Source organism: Myotis brandtii, unplaced genomic scaffold (genome assembly GCF_000412655.1).
Source record: "Myotis brandtii unplaced genomic scaffold, ASM41265v1 scaffold276, whole genome shotgun sequence".
Classification (NCBI taxonomy): domain Eukaryota; kingdom Metazoa; phylum Chordata; class Mammalia; order Chiroptera; family Vespertilionidae; genus Myotis; species Myotis brandtii.
Genome location: NW_005360509.1, coordinates 2,003,436 through 2,025,393, shown reverse-complemented (window position 1 = coordinate 2,025,393; position 21,958 = coordinate 2,003,436). Strand labels below are relative to the sequence as shown.

At 40.1% G+C, this 21,958-nt stretch overlaps 1 protein-coding gene across 3 annotated transcripts in view; it reads right to left on the bottom strand.

Annotated features, from left to right (window-relative positions):
* Nucleotides 1–21,958, bottom strand: part of DLGAP1 (discs, large (Drosophila) homolog-associated protein 1) — a 517,051-nt gene that overhangs the window by 178,990 nt on the left and 316,103 nt on the right. The window contains exon 1 of one of the 3 annotated variants that reach the window (XM_014541673.1): nucleotides 14,323–14,444. The exons of the other annotated variants lie outside the window; for them this stretch is intronic. Within the exon in view, the coding sequence (XP_014397159.1) occupies nucleotides 14,323–14,373 (51 nt within the window). The 5' untranslated portion in view covers nucleotides 14,374–14,444. Of the gene's footprint in view, nucleotides 1–14,322; nucleotides 14,445–21,958 lie in introns of those variants that run through there. 3 annotated transcript variants of the gene reach the window in all.

Sequence of the window (21,958 nt, the reverse complement as noted above, 5' to 3'; positions counted from 1 at the left end):
CCAAGGTACATGCCCTTGACCGGAATTGAACCTGGGACCCTTCAGTTCGCAGGCTGACGCTCTATCCACTGAGCCAAACCAGTTAGGGCTGTATGTTGTTGTTTTTAATTTTAGGCATGATTCCAGGTATTTTGTGGAAGAGCCACACTCAAGGGGCCAAAGAGCCGCATGTGGCTCGCGAGCCGCGGTTTGCCGACCACTGGCCTAGACCACATGAAGGCCTCCCCCCTTTCCCTCCCAACACAATCCCCATGCCATCTTACTAACACGCTTTTCCACATGTAGCCGTTGGACCTAATGAGAGGTAAAATCTCGCCTTTATGTTAGAACTTGATTTATTTCCCCCTCATTCTGAGTTCTCCTAGAGCCAGCCCCAGGGCCTCCAGAGCCAGCTCCATTGTTCATCATGAGTATTTATCACTTGTACAGAATGCCAAGGGCTGCTCCGAACTATACCGCCCTCGTCAAAATGAAGCACAAACTCCTTGCTCCTGGACCACTCAAAACATTTACAGAATCTAAGAAAAGGGAAATATCGTCGTAATAAAGCGATGTGTCCGGGGGAGGGCCACTTAGGCTACCTCTGAGAGGTAGATTCTGAGGAGACATGGAAGAATGGGTGTTGGAGGGCTCTGTCTCCATCTTAACCTGACCACTCACTGCCATGGCTTCAGGTCAGCAGGATCAGGTGCAAGCCCAGAGTGAAGTAAACCAGGTAGGTATTCAAGTCACATAATGGAGGGGTGAAGAGTACAATTCCTTCTCAGTGGGCAAACACCACTCACTTGCCATCTGTGCGACAGCATTCAGGGTCAGGAGAATGCCTGACGAAGGAAGAAACAGAACCTAATCCCATTATCTTTTATGAGCACTCAGAGAAAACTTCTAAAAGAACCGAGGGTAAACATGTTGCATAGGATGACATATGCCTTTGCCCTTACACAGACCTGATTTCTTTTTTCATATTAGCCAATAAATGCAATTTCCTCCTAAAGTGTGTTTTTTAAATAAATACAACCAGGAGGATTCTAAGACAGGTGTATTTTTCTGGGTGGGAAAATGATGCATTTGGTTTCATTTTCTCCTGGTGTCATAATCTTTTGCCTTCAGCAATGCTCCCAAGATGGGGACACTGATTTTAATATTTCATACTTTAATGGACTATAGTGCTTCTGTATATCTACTCAGTTTGAAAATTTGGGTGATAGTATATTTTCAGCTCAACCTATTTGAATTCTTATCCTAGACTCTGTGGAATAGTATGACAGCTAGTATAAGGCTACTATTAACCACTTATTTTGGGCAGGTTCGTATACAATTATTACATATCTGTAAAGTCAGGTAAAATACACTTGAAATTATCTTTATATTTAGTTTTGTAGCCACAGTGTCTGCCACATTCAATAAATAGTTGATAAAAGAATGATGGGGAAAGTACATAATTAGAAGGGCGAAAAAAGAAAAAAATTCTCCATGTGCAATTATTAAACACTCTTTCCAACCACATTTAGGTTTCCATTAAATTAGTCACCGAAAAGTAGAACTCAGCTGGGATGTCTTTATATACAGCATATGTTCAATGATTGTGATTGGTTCCAAAGAGCTATAGGTTATAGGTTAGAAAGGAGAATAATTTATTTGAGCCCTCACAGCATAAAACTTGCCCTCCTTACATAATATGGATGGTAAATGTGGCTTTAGAGTTCTGCTTCTTTCTCCAAAGGATATTTTTTTAAAGCACCCCACAAATGTCATCCCATCTATTTTTAAGCAGAGTGCTGCTGGATAAACAGCTGAATCGTCTAAACCCAATGGGAAAATTCAAAGTTTAAATAAGCTGTTTTATCTCATTGAAAATAAATGGTGCCGACTGACTCAGAACATATGGGTTTTTTGCACTCAGTTACATGTACATTTTCCTTGAACATACGATTCTAGGCCAAGCTGAAAAAATGAAAAAAAAATAGATTTTAATAATAAAGAGCCTACTTTCTAATTGTCCTACCCAACGTTCACTAATTTCCAGCTATAACTTCTTCCTTATGTTTTCCCTGCCAGTGATGGAGTGGTCTCTGCAGACTGAGACCCTGTAGAGACAACATAAATTCTCCCAAAACAGACCCATTCTGGCGGTAGGCTTGTGATCTCTCACAGATTTCATCTTTTTAAGATAAAAATGGGTTTGGGGTTTTTCCACAGAATTCATTTTTTAGTAAGAGTTATATATGTTAATTCTGGAAAAACCCTCACAAACACTATAAATGGTGTAGAGTTAAAAGTAGAAGTCTCCTGCTGCCCAGTCTCCCAATTCTTACTTCCTAAAGGTAACCACCGTTGTTATCACTTTCACATTTTCCTTCTGATATTCTATGCATATATGTGTACATATGTGTGCATATCTACATATCCATATATAAGCACATTTTCTTTTTTTAACAAACTCATATTATACCATAAATACTGTTCAGCACTTGACATTTTTACTTTAGTATATATTGGTCTTTACATGTCAGTGCCTATAGACCTACCTCCTTCTTTCTAATAGCTATGAAATGCTTCATTATATGGGACTATTCATTCAGTTAGCAAATGTTTAATGCTCATCTTCCCTGTGTCAGGCCCACTTCCAGACGCTGAAGATGTAGAACTGAACAAAACGAAATCCCTGCCTTCATGAGGACCACATTTTATGTTTTAGCATCACAGATGGAGGAACTAGCATATTAACAGTACACTGAGGGACACTTTTCAGCATCGCATTTCTATCTTTCTCAAAGAGGGCTGCAATGAATCACCTAATAAGTAAATCTTTATACCAATTTATCAGTTGAATAAATTGCAGATATTATTTTTATATATTTAGCCTTTCATGTTTTCTTTATATAATCAACCTCTTAAGAAAGAAAATGTGGATTTTTCATGGTTAATTAAATTAATGCAATAACAATTTTTTTTCATCGAGGTACTCTATCTTTTGAAAATCTACATACTCAAGTACCTTACAGTAAAATTGTATCCATATTGAATCCTCCTACACGAGGCTATGATAATTCTCCAAAGGCAATCAGACCAGATGCCTCAGTTTCCCTCTACTTCTATTGACCACATGTGCTAGAAACTGCTGATTTAAATATTTCATGATACCCAAATGCCGCCCAGACATTTTTTTATATCTTCTTTTGGTGTCTGCATAACATCAGAACAAAAGGAAAGCTGTTTTGTAAACCCAAACAAAGTGAATAAATGTACTTCTTCTTTCACATAAAATTCAAGAAAATGATGCTTTCTGCAAAACTGGGCCAAAAAATCAATTGTTACTTAAGTGATTTTTGTTCAGGAAGCCAACCCGAAAAAAATCCCAGATTGGGACAATTGCTCATGAACTTCTTTTGCCTCTATGCCCCATATATTTATTACAAATGAAACCAGGTCAAAATTTACATGTAGCGGCATCTTGGATGGGAGAGGAGAAGAAATTCGAGTTGCCAGATTGATGGGTGTACAAGGAAGAAAGTGAGTCTTAGCCCCTCTACCTCAGCAGTTGGAAGGGCACTAAGATGCCCCCCTTCAGCCTCTGACTGCCCCATAATGGCCTACCTACCCCAGAATGTATGCTCTATGCTCCAGACTTCTTCCAGTGTTATCAGGGACATTTGACTGATATGGACAAAAGCTAGGAAGCCACTTAATTTTTTTCTGATTTAAAAATCATGTCTCATTAAAAAAAATGTTCCCTCTGGACACTGTGACACAAAACAGCTTGTTTTGTTTGGTTCTGGATGTTATCCAAATCTAGCTCAGGGAAAAAGAAAATAATCCCTTTTTGTCAAGTAGGATACTATGAGGGGCACTTAGTTGAATGTTTTCTATTAATTCAGAATTTTCACTCTGCACAAACAATTGCAAACTTGAGTGGGAAGTGAAGTGCCTAATCACTCTGCTGCAGGGTGGCTACAACTTGCAGAAGTCAGCCTTGTTACTGGGAAGTATGAATATTTGAAGAACCCAAATCAGGTCATTTTGACTCATTACCAAAAAGGTAAAGAAGGGAAAAAAAAGGCCCAAATTTTTTTTTCCTCAAAATGAAATATATCTGCTCTAGAGGCCTGATGCACGAAATTCATGCAAGGGGCTTGGCCCTCACAGCCCCGGCTGCCTCGCGGCCCCGCGGTCCCTCCCACTGGTCGTTCCAGAAGGTTGTTCCACTGTCCAGTCTAATTAGCATATTAGCTCTTTATTATATAGGATAGTTACTGTCATTGGGTAGTTTAAAATGTAATAGGGAAAACATTGAATATGAAGTGTGCATGTGTGTTCATGTGTGTGTGAGAGAGAATACTAAAGAATTCCAGTCAATTTTTGGTGATAGAAGGTTCTTTTGCACCCAGAGATAATCATTTATTACCTTGAATAAGACATTTTACTTCATTACAGTTTTTACTGGGAAAGACTGGCATGGTCTAGGTTCATGATATAAAATGCAAAACATGTGACACATACCTAACTTTACAGGCCAATGCCACTCTCATGCCTCTATTGCTATGTTTCATGAACACGGATTCTTTGAGTGAAACAAGCAATGGCATAGGCTTGACACAAAGTGTAAATTCCTGAAGACTGGGTTTTGTTATGGTTCTTCCTTTCCACAGAGAAACCAACCTCCAATTTCATCTTTTACATCTCCATACAGGGAGATCAAAACAGTTTTGCAAATTGGTGAAAATTATTCATATAGATCAATCATGTTTAAAAAATTATTTTTATTGATTTCAGAGAGGAAGGGAGAGGGAGAGAGATAGAAACTTCAATGATGAGAGAGAATCATTGATTGGCTGCCTCCTGCATGCCCCCTACTGGGCATTGAGCCTGCAACTCACGCATGCGCCCTTGACCAGATCAAAGCCAGGACTCTTCAGTCCCCAGGTCGATGCTCTATCTACTGAGCCAAACCAGCTAGGGCTAGATTAATCATGTTTGTATTTTGTTGAGTTCAGTGGCTAGATAGTTACAATATGATAAAGCTGAACGCACATAGGTCCAAGAGAAAGATCTGATTCCCAGTTGAATTCTGCCCCTTACAAGCCATGTCAACTGCAATTTACATTCTGGGTGCCAGTCTCTTCATTTGTAAATGAGGGGATTGACATTTGTCAAAGCATGATGTGAATAGATGTGCATGGGCCGGATCCGGCCCACGGGCCGTAGTTTGCCCACGGCTGACCTAGATAGTTACAATATGATAAAGCTGAAAGCACATAGGTCCAAGAGAAAGATCTGATTTCCAGTTGAATTCTGCCCCTTACAAGCCATGTCAACTGCAATTTACATTCTGGGTGCCAGTCTCTTCATTTGTAAATGAGGGGATTGACATTTGTCAAAGCATGATGTGAATAGATGTGCATGTGAAGAAAAGGAATTGAATCTGATAAACTCAGTGATATACTCAGACATCTGGAATCTTTAGATGCTAATATGGATGGCAACTCTCTAAGGGAGCAGTGCAATACAGAGCTTTTCCCAACCTCGTCCATCTTGGAATGCTCTCCTCTGGATGCCAGTTATGTGTCCACCATTCAAACCCACCAGCACGATACTACACCCCCGCTAGCCCCTTCATGCACAGGGGCCCTTCCAGACCTGCCGCCATGTTTCTCCCCCGCCACTGGTGAAGGAAAATCCAGGCTTAACGGTTCCCATGCCGACTCCTGAATTGATTAATAAGTCAGGTCTAACTCAGGCTATGTGGTAAAAGATTTGGTGAGATGATCTCACTCATATGTGGGATATAACGATCAACATAATTTGATGAACAAAAATAGATCCAGAGACAAATGGCAGGGGAGGTAGGGGGCGGGGGTTAGAGAGCAACCAAAGGACTTGTATGCATGCATATTAGCATAACCAATGGACACAGACACTGGGGCGGTGGGGCTTGCCTGGGGTGGGAATGGCTGGCGGGGAGGGGACGGGGGGCTGTTAATCAGGGAAAAAGGAGACATATGTAAAACTTTAGACAATAAAAAAAAGATTGGTGAGTAGTTTTATTTTGTTTTGTTTACTTGATTTGATACTCTCCTTGTAACTGGAAACATAGGCATGAATAGGACACAGCCTCTGCCAAGTGAATGACATCATCCCTTCCCTCAAGTGGCTTACAGATTGCTGGGTGCAACAGATTTGTAAACAACTGGTTTTAAAATAATGTGATATGTGCTACATTAGTAGTATGTGTCAGTTGTCAGAGTAAATCTTTATTTTTTTCAGGTTTTATTAAGGCAGGTCATTATGGAAATGTTGGTCTTTTAGAATGTAGAAGGGCTTTAAATGATCGGTTTCTGAAATTTCTATTTGTTTCATGTGATGTGATATTGCAGGTGACTGTAGGTTTTTCTGTTCATTTGTCAGCAAGAAGCAAAAATTTCACCATTGATTTCCTTGCTCTTAAAAACATGTCAATTACACTGACGTGCCAGGCACTGTGTTAAGGCACCAGGTACAAGTCAGCGCAGCAGAGGCTCACTCTGCTTGGATGGACTGTGGGCCTCCTGGGCAGCTGCTTAGACAGTTGCTATTTACACTCAGGTCTTTGACCCAAACTAACTTAGAAGAATGAACGCAACGGAAGGGAACCTTTATAGCAATTAGCTCTGCAGCGTCCCTGGTTGCCCCTGCAGTCTCGCAACCACTACCCCTGAGGCTGCCACTCAAGTTCCCATCTGCAATGGTTAGTTTAGGGGGCCACCAGGCCAGGCTAGAGTACCCAGTTATTTAATCAAACACTAATCTAGGTGGCTCTGTAAAGGAATTCTGTACATGTGGTCAACATCTATGATTATAGTAAACCCTCAGTTTTGTGGACCTTGATTTATCAGACTTCGGATTTAATGGGCAAAATTTCCAGTCTGTATGTCATATGTGAAAATTAACACCCTGTTAATTTTTAAATGCTTTTAAACCAAGATTTTCTTATAAATAAATTAACAGGTTATTTTTTGTTACTGTTATTTTTAACCAATTTTACGGAATAGGCCATATGTTGGGGAAAAAAACTGTAGTAATTTCACCGACATAAATAAATATTACATATGTACAACTAAAATCTACATATTTAAATCCAAGAATCACCTCTTGTAAACAATGTTTGGCGAATGATTAGTGTGTGATCACATGGCATCGCTCAGGGTAATTGGTTCTGTTGTCGCGGGTGTGACTTTCTGCAACAGTTTTAACTGGTGCTGGCCAATGTTCCCACGTGTGCTAAGCCACGCCCCAGCCCTGTACATTTGTTTACTCACGGTGACTGGTGAATGCACCCATTCACTAGATCTATTCAGTATAACTTTAAAATTATAGTAATAACATATAGAAAACTTTCCTGTGAAATTAAACTTTTCATACATACTTAATTTTAATTAGACAAACATGTCTACATAAGTAAAAACAAGTAAACTAATTTGTCAATTTTTAAAATATACACAGTTGGAAAACCTACTTTATTATATAATGGACTTCCAGCTTTAATGGACATCCCTTGCCTGAATTAATCTGTTATATGGAGGTTTTACTGTAATTTTATTCCAATTGTGAATGTGATGTGTTTTACTGCTGCTCTTACTATTTATATTTATAATGAAACTATAATAGTAGCATTCGTTTATAAATATTGCATTGAGCATATGTATCGTTTTTTTAAAAGAAAAAAATATGAACCTTGGAAATTTTCCCTCAAATGTGCAATACAATAGGTAAAAACCAACCTGTGGTTTTATTATACTTGAAAATAAATTACGTGCATTTAACATAGTATTTTGCTATTCTCCTTTTGTAGGCTGCCTTGGTAAAAAAAATCATGTCATAAAAGAGATGGCAAATTAGATCTGGGCATGAAGAAAAGTTGTTCTTAAATTCTAGCTCAGATAATGAGTTGCAATTTGAACTAAACAATAAATGATAAAGGAATTAATCCCTGTTCCATGCATGAAACAGTTCTTCCTTTTATTATTTCTTGCTTTTGAAGAGTAGGATGGAAGGACTACTTTTCTTTAGACACTGACCTAGGATTCATGAACTTTATTATTATTATTTTTTTTATCCCATGATAACTCTGCCCACAGGATTTGATCAATGAATCGATTCACCCATCCATCCATTCATTTTTATTTGCTTCTTATATGCCAAGCACTGTGGGAGCAGAAGATATAAGTATCAATAGACTCGCATTTGCCCTCAGGGATCTTTCTGTCTATTGGAGGGAGAGGTGAGATTAATGGGGGGAGGGAGTAACAAGCACTCCAGTGTGATTACAATCAACTGTGGAAATTGCTAGAAAACACATACCAGACAGTGCAATTAGCATAGAAAGTGGTCCAAGGAGGTCATACTTGACTAGCTACTTGAATGATGGGCATACTTTGCCAGCTGGGCCCAGGGCAAGAGGGAGAGGAAACAGTGTGTGTGGAGGCATGGCCATGTGAAATGGCACTGTGTGTTCGGTATGAAGTACAAATTACGTACAATCCATGGAGACTTCCCTTCAGATGGAGGCCTCTCTGGGTACTGCTAGAAATAGATTAAGTTGAAGGCACTCAGTTTTCTGCTAATAGCCTGGACTAGATCTAAAGCACAACAGGTCTTTTTGAGAATTCCTTTCATTCGATTGTCTTTTTTTAACAGTAATATGGCACTGAAAGCAATAGACATGGCTACTTTTGTTTCTGGGGCACCGGTCATATTTTCTAAATCTGTGTTTCCTCCCTTTCTCAGCAAGCCTGGCTGCCCAGGGAAATTCCCCAAACGAGCCTTTCTTCTTAACTGCTCCCTCTTTCCTGAACAGAACATTCACCATCTGCTCAGCCACCCTGCACTGTCACATCCCACCCTCAACCACCACTCTATCACCTCCCTTCTCCACAAGACCTCATTTCTTTTGTCTAAAATCCCCACACATGGCTTCACCCTTCCACTTCCTCCTTCCACACTTCCTCTAACCCACGACACTGGCATTGTGATCCCTCCAACCATGGCTTCGGGTGCACACTGAACACTTACAGGGCTTCTCTGCCCCACACGTCAACCTTTGTCATGTCTCTTCCAGAGTCATCTTTCATTTCCCAAAATATCACCACAGTATTAGCTTCCTATGGCTGCCATATCAAATGATCCAACTTAGTGGCTAAACATAACTCACTTATTCTCTCACAGTTTTGGAGGCCAGAAGTCCAAAATCGGCTCACTGAGCTAGAACCAAGGTTTGGGCAGGGCTGGGCTCCCTCTGGAAGCTCTAGGGCAGTGATGGCGAACCTTTTGAGCTCGGCGTGTCAGCATTTTGAAAAACTCTAACTTAACTCTGGTGCCATGTCACATATAGAAATTTTTTGATATTTGCAACCATAGTAAAACAAAGATGTATATTTTTGATATTTATTTTATATATTTAAATGCCATTTAACAAAGAAAAATCAACCAAAAAAATGAGTTCGCGTGTCACCTCTGACACGCGTATCATAGGTTCGCCATCACTGGGCTAGGGAGAATCCATGTCCTCGCTTTTCCCACCTCTAGAGATGCATTCCTTCCCTCCCTCCATCGCAAAGCGTTTGGGCAGGGCTGGGCTCCCTCTGGAAGCTCTAGGGAGAATCCATGTCCTCGCTTTTCCCACCTGTAGAGATGCATTCCTTCCCTCCCTCCATCACAAAGTCAGCAGCACAGCCTCTTCAAACCTCTCTGCTCCTAGGGTCACATGGCCTTCTTCTGGGGTCAAGTCTCTCTCTGCCTCCCTTTTATAAGGACACTTGTGATGACATTCAGTGCCTGGCCAGATAATCCAGGAAAATGTCCCCATCCAAAAATTGTTAACTTAGTCACATCTGCAAAGCCACATTTGCCATGTAAGGTAACATGGGTCGTTTCCTGGATCAGGATGTGGGCATATTCTGGGCCATTTCCCACATACCACAACCACCGACACTACATTATAGTTAATTAGGTACCCACTGTGGGCAGGCATCTTTGAATGAGATAGGCACCATTATTATCTGTTTTACAGATGAAGCACTGGAGGTGCAGAAAGGTTACTTGATTTGGTCAAGGTCACAGAGACAAAGAAATGTTAGAAACAGGATTCAAACCAATGCCTGTCAACTCAGAAGCCTTTGCTCCTCACACAAGGCTGTACTGCCTCTCACATTCTGAGACTGTGCACACCGTGTATTGGTTTGCATCACAAGGACCCCGAAGACTATCTCAGTCAACACAAAATGGAACATTTCCCAGAAATTGTACATTTCCCTTCTCTAGCTGTACTTCCAGATATTTCTCCCACAGAGAGTACTGCTCATTAAGTGCTTGGATGGTAACAAGTAGCAATTTGCTTCCCCCATGAAAGACCAGTGGAAGCCCCCTAAGTAGTCTGACATCAGACTATGGCTGACGAACATTAAGGGCTCACTGAGCTCAGGCAAAAGCACCATGGAAAGAGTAATCAGAGAGCAGGACTGGGGGGAAATTGTGTTGAAAAGGACAATGGAAATGAAACAGAAATGTGAGGCCCAGCTACTTTCACTGTGGAGAGAGCAAGAAAAGCAGAAAACTCCCGGAGGCATAGGGGCTAGAGAAGAAAGCTGGAGGATAAAGAATACAGTACAAAGAAAGGTACTTTCAGATTAACAATAAAGGAAAAGTACACTCGGGGCAGGCCACTGGAGGTCAAAAGGCAAATGAATAGGTAGGCAGTGACAAATTAAGGATTTTTTTTTTTTACAATCCACTGTTCATTTTTAAGATGAAATTTTCCTCTCATTCTTAGGGAGCAGTGGCCCATGTGGAGAATAGAAAGAGATGGCCCCTGCAATTAAGCAGACCAAGGGGCACATGTCTTAAGAACAGTGTCACTTATGGCAATTTGAGCCTCAGTTTTCTCATTTATAAAATAGGAATAGGAACAAGATGACAGAATTTATGCGAACCGCTTTATCACAGTACTTTGCAGGAATAAGTAACAAAGAATCATTGCATTCAGTTTCTGCAACATCATCAAAACAAAAGATAATAAAGCTTGTTATGGTGCCCAAGTATCTACTCATGCATTCATATAGAATTTGAATGAAGTCTATACGGCTACTAACTTTGAATAAGAGACTAGATATGTTCCTTCATGGAACTGGTAGGTTAGTGAAGTAGATAATCCTATAAACAGAGGAAGCATGATAAAGAAATAATGGATGCTGTGAAAACATATTGGGAGAGGGTACTGAACTCAAACCTGGCCAAAGAGGGCTTCTTGGAGGAAGTGCCATCTCAGAGGAGGCTTGAAGGTTGTAAAGGGTTTAAGTAGGGGAGAGAAGAATTTGGGATAGATGGATGGAAGAGACAAAGGAGAGAGCAGCTCATGCAAAGGCCCTGGGCAGGAGAACATGGCACCTTTGAGAAAGTTAGAAGTCAATCAGTAGGGTTGAAATGAAGATTAGACAGGGGGAGTGTTAGGAAATGAGGCTGTGAAGGAAAAGGTCTCCACTTATGTCATACCCTATAAATCATGTTAAGGAGTTTGGACTCTATCCCCTGGGTAAGGAGGAATCACTGATGATTTATATGCAGTAGAATTGGTGATTTTTATCTGTATTTTAGAAACATTTTTGGGCTACAGTACACAGAATGGACTGGAGTAAGGGCAAACTAGAGGCAGGAAGACCACTTGGAGGTATCTAGAAAAATCAAGGTGAGAAACCAGAGACATTTAACTAGGATAGTGGCGGAGAGAATGGAGAGAAGTGAATAGAAATAACATTTATAAGACGTTGTGATGTCTTCACTCATTTATCCATTCATCCAACCGACTTTTATGAGCTTACCTTGGAAATGTGAGGGTGAGGTAGAGGTGGGGAAAATCAAGGTTTTCCCATGTTTTGGGATTGAAAAAACTGGGTAGGCAGGGTTGCTATTTACAGAAGTAGGAAACACAGGATAAGGAGGCTTGTGGGGAAGATACTAAGCCCAATTTTAGACCTGATAGGTTTTGAGTAATACCTTTGTTTTCATAATGCAGACATCTTGCATTCTCCAGACCGTGAGCTTACATGAGGTAACCTTAGCAATAACAAGCAAGTCTAGTGATATTTTAGTCCTCTCTCATCCTCGCTCCTCCTCCACTTAATTCTGATTGTCCCCAAGAATGAGCTTCACATTTATTTGGGAACAAATCTGTTTGCTGCCTTCTGCTCAGGCCTCCTTTGCCATCTTGCCAGGCACATCTTATGATGGCGGGCCATCTGTAACAATGCTGCTGCCTCTGTTACCACTGTCCTCAGCTGATGGCTGCTCTGTGGTCTTTGCTCTGTGGGTGTGTGAAGGCAAGGTGGTGGTGCTGCTTCCTCTAGATTTTCCGCATTAATTAACACGGAGAGTTAACACGCGAGTCTGCAAATAACACATGCCTTGCATTTGGCAGCTTTGAATCTCATCTTGAGTATGAGTGGGTTGACCGTTGTAGACAACAGAAGCATGAGAGGGAAGCTGGCCAGACAGCCTTGCAGATTGACATCAGCAGGTTGGTTTTAGGTAGCTCTAATGGATAAAATGTCATGCTGGTGTAAGATATTTCATGTTGTACAACTGACAGGAAATAGAAGAAAACAAGGTGGAGGTTACAAAAATTTGCTTTCTAGTTAGTTTCTTCCAGTGGATGTAATGCAATCCAGAGGTAGTAGAGAGAAGGGAAATGGAAAATAAATATTAGAATTAAAGGAGAAAAAGAGTGCACGGGGCAGCCAAGGGATGGTCTGGAGCAAAGAGGTGTGAGAGGGAAAGGGGGAAAGATGAAGAGAAAATGAACACTTTACAAATAAAAACCAATCCACCACATTTGCACTTCCAACAGAGTTCTATAAACAGAGAATGGAATTGAACACATCTTAAAGCCTTGAAGTAAGAATAGGTAACATATGTCTGTCTGTCTTGGTGTTCTTAAAAATGAACTGTGGTAGACTAAAATGACACACTCCTCCTTTGCATGGCTGTACTATATTAGAGGAATTTCAAGAGAAATGCTCAAATTTGTAGGTGGAGCATGGATGATATTTAAGTGGAATTAAATCATTAGTGGCAGCTAACTACTTGTACTCAAACATCCTGTTTATACTTTTAAGGAAAACAGACACTGTGGACACTTTAAAGGGGGGAGGGTCATAAAAACTCTTTCATTTCTATAAAAGTCTGTGATGTTTAAAGATTTCCACAAAACAAAAACATCAGGTGTTCACAGCCCACTCCCCACTCAGGAAAACAGAATGGGAAGGTTTGACAGTAGGAATAGAAGAAACATTTCCTTTCCATTTCTCCAAAATTTCCACATAGTTTGGCTGTTTTTGAATAGACCTTCTGAAATGCCTTTTGAGGTCACCTACTTTGAGAGAATAGAGTCTCTAATTTTCAGGTGACACAGCAGTGAGCCCAGAGAACATAAATCTTGATCATATTTTTCATTTTTGTCGTTCTTATAGAAAAGATTGCAATTTCCTCCCTATCTTGCTAAGCTTTTGCTGGTTTCAGGGATTTGTGCTCCAATCTGACTAAAATAAAAACCCTTGTGTTAAAGGCTGAAAAACTTATCACAAAAAGCATAATCAAAGTAGCAACGAAAGTCTCAGACAGGTCTCATGGTTTTTAATTCCATGAACTTCAGTGAACAAACAAGTACATTTTCCACAGGAACTAAAAGCATTGTAGCCATGGTAAATAAGAAACTAATAGCCAACATTCATATTACTGTGATGCTGCTATTTTAGAAATACAATCTGACAAAATACAACCCATCTAAACTAAAGCTGGAATAATGTTAGCAACTGAAAATATTACCTTCTCGAGAATAACGTGTACTTAGAAATGAAATGACTCAGAAACCAACACGATTTATGTATTCTGCTTTCTTGAGAGCACATTCAACATCAATTTATATGTCATACTAAATGCTAACTATATTCAATAAGCAGTGCTTAAATAAAGTGGTCTATCTCTGCTGCATCTAAATTTTCTGCTGTTCAGCTAAATTCACTTTGCACTATGGGTGGTAAAAAATTATTATATAGATGACATTTTTACTAAAAAGCTAGATTTTTCCCTCTGCCCCTCTCATACATAAGCAACCTAATCAGAGGAAAAGGGGTCGTTGGGGGTACTCTTCCTAAAATTGTTCATCCCACATTCACAGACATAGTGAAACATGACATTAACTGCAGCATGTTAAAAGAATTATGGATTAGCACAGAAATCAAACACAACGAGACTATTTATTTTCTTTTCCATAGCCCAGAATTGCCATTAGCTTACCTTATTAGCTGAAATGCCAAACAGAATGTCTTTATGGAAAATTAAGTTCATTATTCATCTCAGCGTTGATTTGGTATAGTGCAGCTGAGAGCATTTAGCTTCTCTCTATGATTTGCCGATGCAAAGTGAGTGAGTAAGGCAGTAAACACAGAACTTGGGAGGCAGGGAGTGGTTGGCCGTGGCTCACAATGCTAGACTTGCAACTTTACATTTCATTCATATCAAGATACCTAAGGAAATCAAATCTTATCACTGAAGATTATCACTTAAGTGAATACTTAGTGCAAATTTTAAGCCCATGCAATTTTGCATAACATTTGCAAGAACAGTGTCCTATATGCTCACTACCCCAGCAAAATTACATTGCTATTTTTTCATTATTTTGATGGATTCTTAGGCTATTGATTCACATATAGTGGATAATGTATATTCTGTCAAGGAGAAATCCACACGGGGAAGCAATCTCGGTTTTTTGTTTTTTAAAGAGAATACCTGTGATAGTCTGACTAGCGATGGAATGACAGATGTATTTTACAAATTTGAAGGTAAGTGTACAGGCACACAAATTGGATACAACATTCACAGAGCTAATAAAGAGAGAGACTTTAGGGCTCCAAGGATAAAATAGCAATAAATATCATCCTCTGGACATCATATTCTCTTGTAGAAAAAAATGTCATATTCTTTAATAATTCATTAATTTTTTTCAAATGAATTAAACACGTTTTAGAGTTGATTTTGGCAAACACTTTTTCCTTCTGAACAAATGATTTCCATAAAAAGTACCCCAGAAAAATCTTGTTTCCTTAAAGTGTGCCTCATTTCCAGATGGGCAAAAGAGCTATTGCAGCTTCCTCTCCAGGTGTTTCAGTTCATAGAATTTGAGCAGGCAGCATTTTTTAAATCCAGCTTTACCAAGTAAAATGTGCAATCACAACAAGACCATCCTAGGTTATCAATAGACAAGGACAACGTGACTTAGCAAAGCTATTTTAGCTTAAAGACTTTTAAACCTTTCTTGTCTTTGTCATGATGCAAACTTGACCCCAAAACTTTCCTCTCCTGAATTAATAAGACTATGGCTGCCTCTAATCCTATATAATAAAAGGCTAATATGCAAATCAACTGAACGGCAGAATGACTAGTCGCTATGACACACACTGACCATCAGGGGCAGATGTTCAACACAGAAGCTGCCCCCTGGTGGTCACTGTGCTCCCACAGGGGGAGCACCGCTCAGCCAGAAGCCCTGAGCCGGGCTCACGGCTGGCCAGCGCAGAGGTTGTGGGAGCCTCTCCCGCCTCTGCGCAGTGCTAAGGGGAGTGGGCCTAAGCTGTCAGTTAGACATCTCCTGAGGGCCCCTGGACTGTGAGAGGGCACAGGCCAGGCTGAGGGCCTCCCTCCCCCCAGAGTGCACACATTTCGTGCACCGGGCCTCTAGTGATATATAATAAAGAAAAAGTAATAATTAGTTGATTTGCCTCAAAATGATAAACATAGAATTACCATCTGACTGAGAAATTTCACTCTTAGGCATATATCCTGGAGAACTGAAAACATGTATCCACACAATAATTTGTACACAAATGTTTATAGAACCATTATTCATAATAGCCAAAAAGTAGGGAAACAACCCTAATTTCTTTCAATTGATGAATGGTTTAAAAATGTATTCTACCCAGACAGTGGACTATTATTTGGCATTAAAAATAAACTAAGTATTAATATATGCTATAACATGAATAAATCTTAAAGACAGTGTGCTGTTTGAAAAAAGCCAGTCACAAAAGATCACATATTGTATGATTCCATTTATATTAAATGTCCAGAATATGGAGAATCTATGGAGACAGTAAGTAGATTAATTAGTGGTTTTCCTGGGCTTGGGGTAGGAGTACTGGGAAGTGAATGTTTCTTATCAGAGTGATGAAACTGTTCTTAGATTGATGGTTGCACAACTCTGTGAATGTACTGAAACCACTGAATTGTATACTTTAAATAAGTAAATTTAATGGTTTTCAAACTATATTTCAATAAAGATGTTAATAAAATTATTAATTTTTAAAAGAAACATTGTCATGCTATGTTTGTAATTATAATAATTTTATATTATAAATTCTGTAGAAGGTAGATAGGGAGAGTTAGAAAAGAGTAGGGACAACCCCAAACCTGGGAAATCCTTGAGGACTCATCAGCTGTAGACCTACGTTCAGAACCATTTGTGCTGGTGTTCAGTCATGGCTAATTTTCTTTCTTTCTTTTTTTTTTGTTAATCATCACCCAATGACATTTTTTTCCATTGATTATTTTTTTAGAGAGAGTGAAAGGGAGGGAGGAAGGGGGAGGAGAGAGAGAGAGAGAAACATCAATGTGAGAGAGACACATGCACCCCACAAGTACCTCGACCAGAACCAGGGCTCAAACCTGCAACCCAGGTACATGCCCTTGATGGGGAATTGAACCTGCAACCCTGCAGTGTGCAGGTTGATGCTCTAACTGCTTAGCAACACCAGCCAGGGCATAATCATGCCTAATTTTCAATAAGACAAAACTCCAAAAACAGAGGAGTAAGAGCAAGAGGAAAAGGAGGAGGAGGAGGAGGAGGAGGAGGAGGGGAAAAAAAAGAAGAGGCAGAAAATAGAAGAAAAAGGAAGGGAAAGAAGGAGAATGAGAAAAGGGGGAGACTTGTTTTTGATTAGATAACATAAAAGGACAGATGATTCAAGAGGGAAAGTGGCATCACAAACCTTAATTCTGATGATATAATATGAAATGATTGAGATGAGAATAAAAGAAGAATACTTTTAAAGAGGCCAAAAAATTGTACAAGGAGAGTTTTGAAGTGTTCAAATTAAAGGACTTTGATTCAAACTTGAGAGATGAGTTCACAATAAAAAAGAATACACTAAATGATGAGCATATGCAAGAATTTTACCAAAGGGCTAAAGCACAGAATAAAATGAAGTTTGTGAATTAAAAAAAAAAAGGAATAAAAAAACCATGAGCAGAAAATAAAAGGCCATTTAAAAATATATGAATTGGAACAAATAGAAGAACAAGGACAATCCCAAGGCTTGGTCCAGATGGTATAATGTGAACAGATGATGATGAAGGAGGAGGAAGGGGAGGAAGAGCAGCAGGAGGAGGAGCAATGCAGAGGAGGGAGAAGTAGGACAAAACATCAGACTTTGAAACTTCACCATTTTCTCTATCAAAGAAAATGATCCTCAAATTGGAAAGTGTAGAAGAAAAAGCTTGGTGAAGAGAAATTTAAATCCCAGGAAAACCTCTCACATGCAGATGACTCATAAATTTATATTTTATTCCATATCTCCCACATGAACTTCAGCTACTTGACAACTTCACTTAGATACCTCAAAGCACTTAAAATCAAATCATTTTCTCATCTTTCCTCCCCCCCACCATGTCCTCACTGTACTTCTTCTAGTGTTCCCTACTTCAGTGAATGAAAAACCATCTTTTAAGCAAGTCAGAAACATAGGTATCATTCTGAACACTTCCTTCACATTCCACATCACCCAGTCCTGTAGATTTGTAATCTCTGGGAACTGTTCACTTGCTTCAATATCATGCCACCATCCTTGTCCATTTTCTTTCACCTGGAATACTACATTTGTCTTCTAACTGGTTCTCTTTCCATTTTACCTATCTTTTGACTTCATCTAAAAGGATGTTTTCAGAAGGCAAAGTGGATAGCAGCTTTCCCCACTCCTACCCTCCTACACATACAAATTAGGGTATAAAGATTAAAAATATTATCTCACTTCTGGGAATATGTCTGAAGAAACTGGAAACACTAATTCCAAAGAATATTCCCACCTCTATGCTCACTGCAGTGTTATTTACAATAGCCAAGCTTTGGGAGCAGCCCAAGTGCCCATCGGTAGATGACTGGGTAAAAAAGCTGTGGTACATCTACATAATGGAATACTACTCAGCCATAAAAAAAGGAAAATTTACCTTTTGTGACACCATGGAGGGACCTGGAGAGTATTATGCTAAGTGAAATAAGCCAGTCAGAGAAGGACAAATATCATATGATCTCATTTATATGTTGAATCTAATGAACAAAATAAACTAACAAACAAACAAACTAGAAACAGACTCATAGAGAACAGACTGACAGCTGTCAGAGGGGAGGGGGGTTTGGGGATGGAGTGAAGGGATTAAGCAAAAAACCTCACAACCTCACAGACACAGAGAACTGTACGGTAATTACCAGAGAGAAAGGGGTTTGGGGGAAATAGAGAAGGGTAAAGGGGGTATAAATGGTGATAGAGGAGACTTGACTTTGGGTGGTGAAAATGCAATACAATATGCAGATGATGTATTATAGAAATGTACACTTGAAACCTCTATAATTTTATGTAACCAATGTCACCCCAATAAATTCAATAAACTTAAAAAAATTTTTAAATGTAAATGCAGCCTCCAGGGCCCTGAATGATACAGTCCTGCAAATCTTACCAGACTCATCTTGCACCATCTTGGTGACGTAGCCATATTACATTCATTTCTGACCCTTTTGTTTCTTCCTGCCTTTTCATGATTCTCTCGGCTGGTTGTCTGATTTACACTAGCCCTTCCTTCGATCCTAACCGTTACTTTCTAGGGGCATGATTCTCTGAACTGCTTAAACGAATGTGCCACTGCAGTATCGTAATCTCCTGTGTATGTATCGAGCACAGTGGTCACGGGATAGGTTCCCTGATTACACGCAGGGAAGAGCTCCCATCATAATTCAATAGTAGTCCCTACCATGGTAGTACTAATTTAAATTTATTTGTGTGATTGGTCTGAGTAACATTTTCTTCCCACTGACAATAAGGAGCTTGAGAATAGGAATCATGTCTATTTCTGATCATCTTTGTATTCTTTGCATCTACACAGAGCCTGGCAATCGTAGGCATTTAATAAATATTTTTTGAATGACTAATGAAAGAGCTCTTAAATTGGCAGGCTGTGTTGAAATGGTAATTTAGCATAATTGCTACCAGCAAAATAATTTAAAGCATGTGTTCTATGATGGGTGCAAGGACTAGTCTTATTTATTAAGTCTCACTATTCTATATCTGTCCCTGGTTAACATGGCTGTGGTGTCATTACTGCATGAAGATCCACTATTAATTAAATACATACATTTTGCTTAGAAAATGAGCAGGCAGGATGTTGATTTAAAATATCAAGAGATTTGCTGAAACCGGTTTGGCTCAGTGGATAGAGCGTCGGCTTGCGGACTGAAAGGTCCCAGGTTCGATTCCGGTCAAGGGCATGTACCTGGGTTGCGGGCACATCCCCAGTAGGAGATGTGCAGGAGGCAGCTGATCGATGTTTCTAACTCTCTATCTCTCTCCCTTCCTCTCTGTAAAAAATCAATAAAGTATATTTAAAAAAATAAAATATTAAGAGATTTATTAGATTAATAATTTAATATTCCCATGAAGACATTTTCCTTTTTTTAAAAAGGGCACACCTAAAACCATTAAGCTTACGTTTTTGTGCCTAGGCAAATTATATCTTTGTGTACCCTAAGAGCTTTCGGGAGGACCCAAGAATCAAGGTGGGTAATCTTAAAGATTGCTAAGGGAAACACAGCAGCAAGGGATGATGATGGACAAGTCTTTTGAATCATCCAAAGATAATACCTGATGGGCTTGGATTTATAACACAGCCTCATCCTAGAACATGGTGTTAAATGGAAGGTCTCTGAGCACGAAGAGAAGCAGCCTGGGTTTATGTAAAAGTATGCTAAGCCGACCATGCTTTATTTTTATTTTTGAAGATTAACTTGGTTGATAGGTAAACACACACCCTGAGCTTTCTTATGCAGTCATCTTTACTAGTATAGAGAGAAAACAGTAGGGAAAAGTTTCTAAATGTTAACAAGACTGGTTTTCACAGAAACTGAGTTTTCTCACTTCTCCACCTAGAATCCATTCCAAACAATAAAAACCACAATAAAACCAAGTGAAGAGCATACCCACAAATCACATTTTTAGCAAAACCAGCCCCAAATCCCCAAACTCCACAGCCGGAGTCAGGCAGAACATCAAAGAGGGAAGTCATAACAATGTGGTAGGTGAATGGGAGGTATGAGTCGACCCTAGAGAACTCCATCAAATATATCCTCCTCCAAAGTGAGGACCTCATCTCAGAGGCATGTGCTGTGGAAAAGGCCAGGACTAAGGCAGGTGGTGGAGAGTGAACGGCCCAAGCTCATTAAGGGCCAGAAAAATTCTTTCTGAAAATGACTATCATTAGGGTTTTTATGTGGCAGGCAGCCTGTGAGTTCATCCATGAAATAACTGAGGGAAAAAAGAACTAGGTTTGGTCTGAGAGTCAGAGTATGTGTGACTACATAGATGCATTATATCATCAACAAACAGTTTATAACTATAGCAACAGCAAAAGAAGCCCTGGACTCAAATGCTTGGGAGACTACTACCCAGCAGTCTCTTTAGAGGAAGCTTCTGATTCTCTAGGAAAATGCAACTCATTCAAATAGGAGTAACATAAAAGGAAGGCACATGCAGATACTCTAAGAAATATGTAAAAGAACAATCACAAATTTCTTATAAATAATGGATATGCACTGGAAAAATATCGTTTCATAAAGAAGATTAAAAGAATAACCCAATGGCCCTGACCGGTTTGGCTCAGTGGATGGAGCGTCGGCCTGCGGACTCAAGGGTCCCGGGTTCGATTCCGGTCAAGGGCATGTGCCTTGGTTGCGGGCACATCCCCAGTGGGGGGTGTGTAGGAGGCGGCTGATCGAGGTTTCTCTCTCATCAATGTTTCTAGCTCTCTGTCCCTTCCCTTCCTCTCTGTAAAAAATCAATAAAATATATATATATATTTTTTAAAAAAGAATAACCCAATGAAGCAATTACAGCTACATGTAAAGGAAGATCACAAAGCATAATTATAAGAACTCAGGGAAGAAGTGAGAAGACAACAAATGGTTGCTGGTAGGCAGCTGGAGGATGTAAAACATGAACTGACAGAATTGAGGGAAAGGAAGGTAAATGAAAGGGTTGGGATGAGTGAAATAGGTGCAGGGAGTCAAAAGGTCCAAACTTCCAGTTATAAAGTAAGTCCTTGGGATGTAGTGCACAGCATGTGGATATCCATATATATAAAATCTTAATATGCAAATAGACCAAACTGCAGAACAACCGAACAACCGGTTACTATGACATGCGCTGACCACCAGGAGGTGTTGGGTGTTGGCAGCAGGTAGCAGAGCTCAGAACATGGCAGACATCAGCTGTGGAGGGACAGTGGAGCAGGTGAGCGGGGGTGCCAGACCAAGGTGGGGCACTGGTCGCTGTCATCGGGGCAAGCCTCTGGTGGTTATTGAAAATTCTTTGCTCCTGCGTGCTGTGGTGCCACCCAGTGTTCGCACCTGCTGCCAATGCCCGAGCTGCCGCTCACACCCACTGCCAGTGCCGGCCTTGCTCACACCCACAGCCGGTGCCAGAGCCACCGCTTGCACCTGCTGCCGGCGCCTGGCACTGGTCCCGATTGCTCTGCACTGTCAGCAGGTGCAAGCGGCGGCTGCCGGCCCTGATCACCCTTGAGGGCTTCTCCACCTCCCCCTGTTCCTGAGGGACGA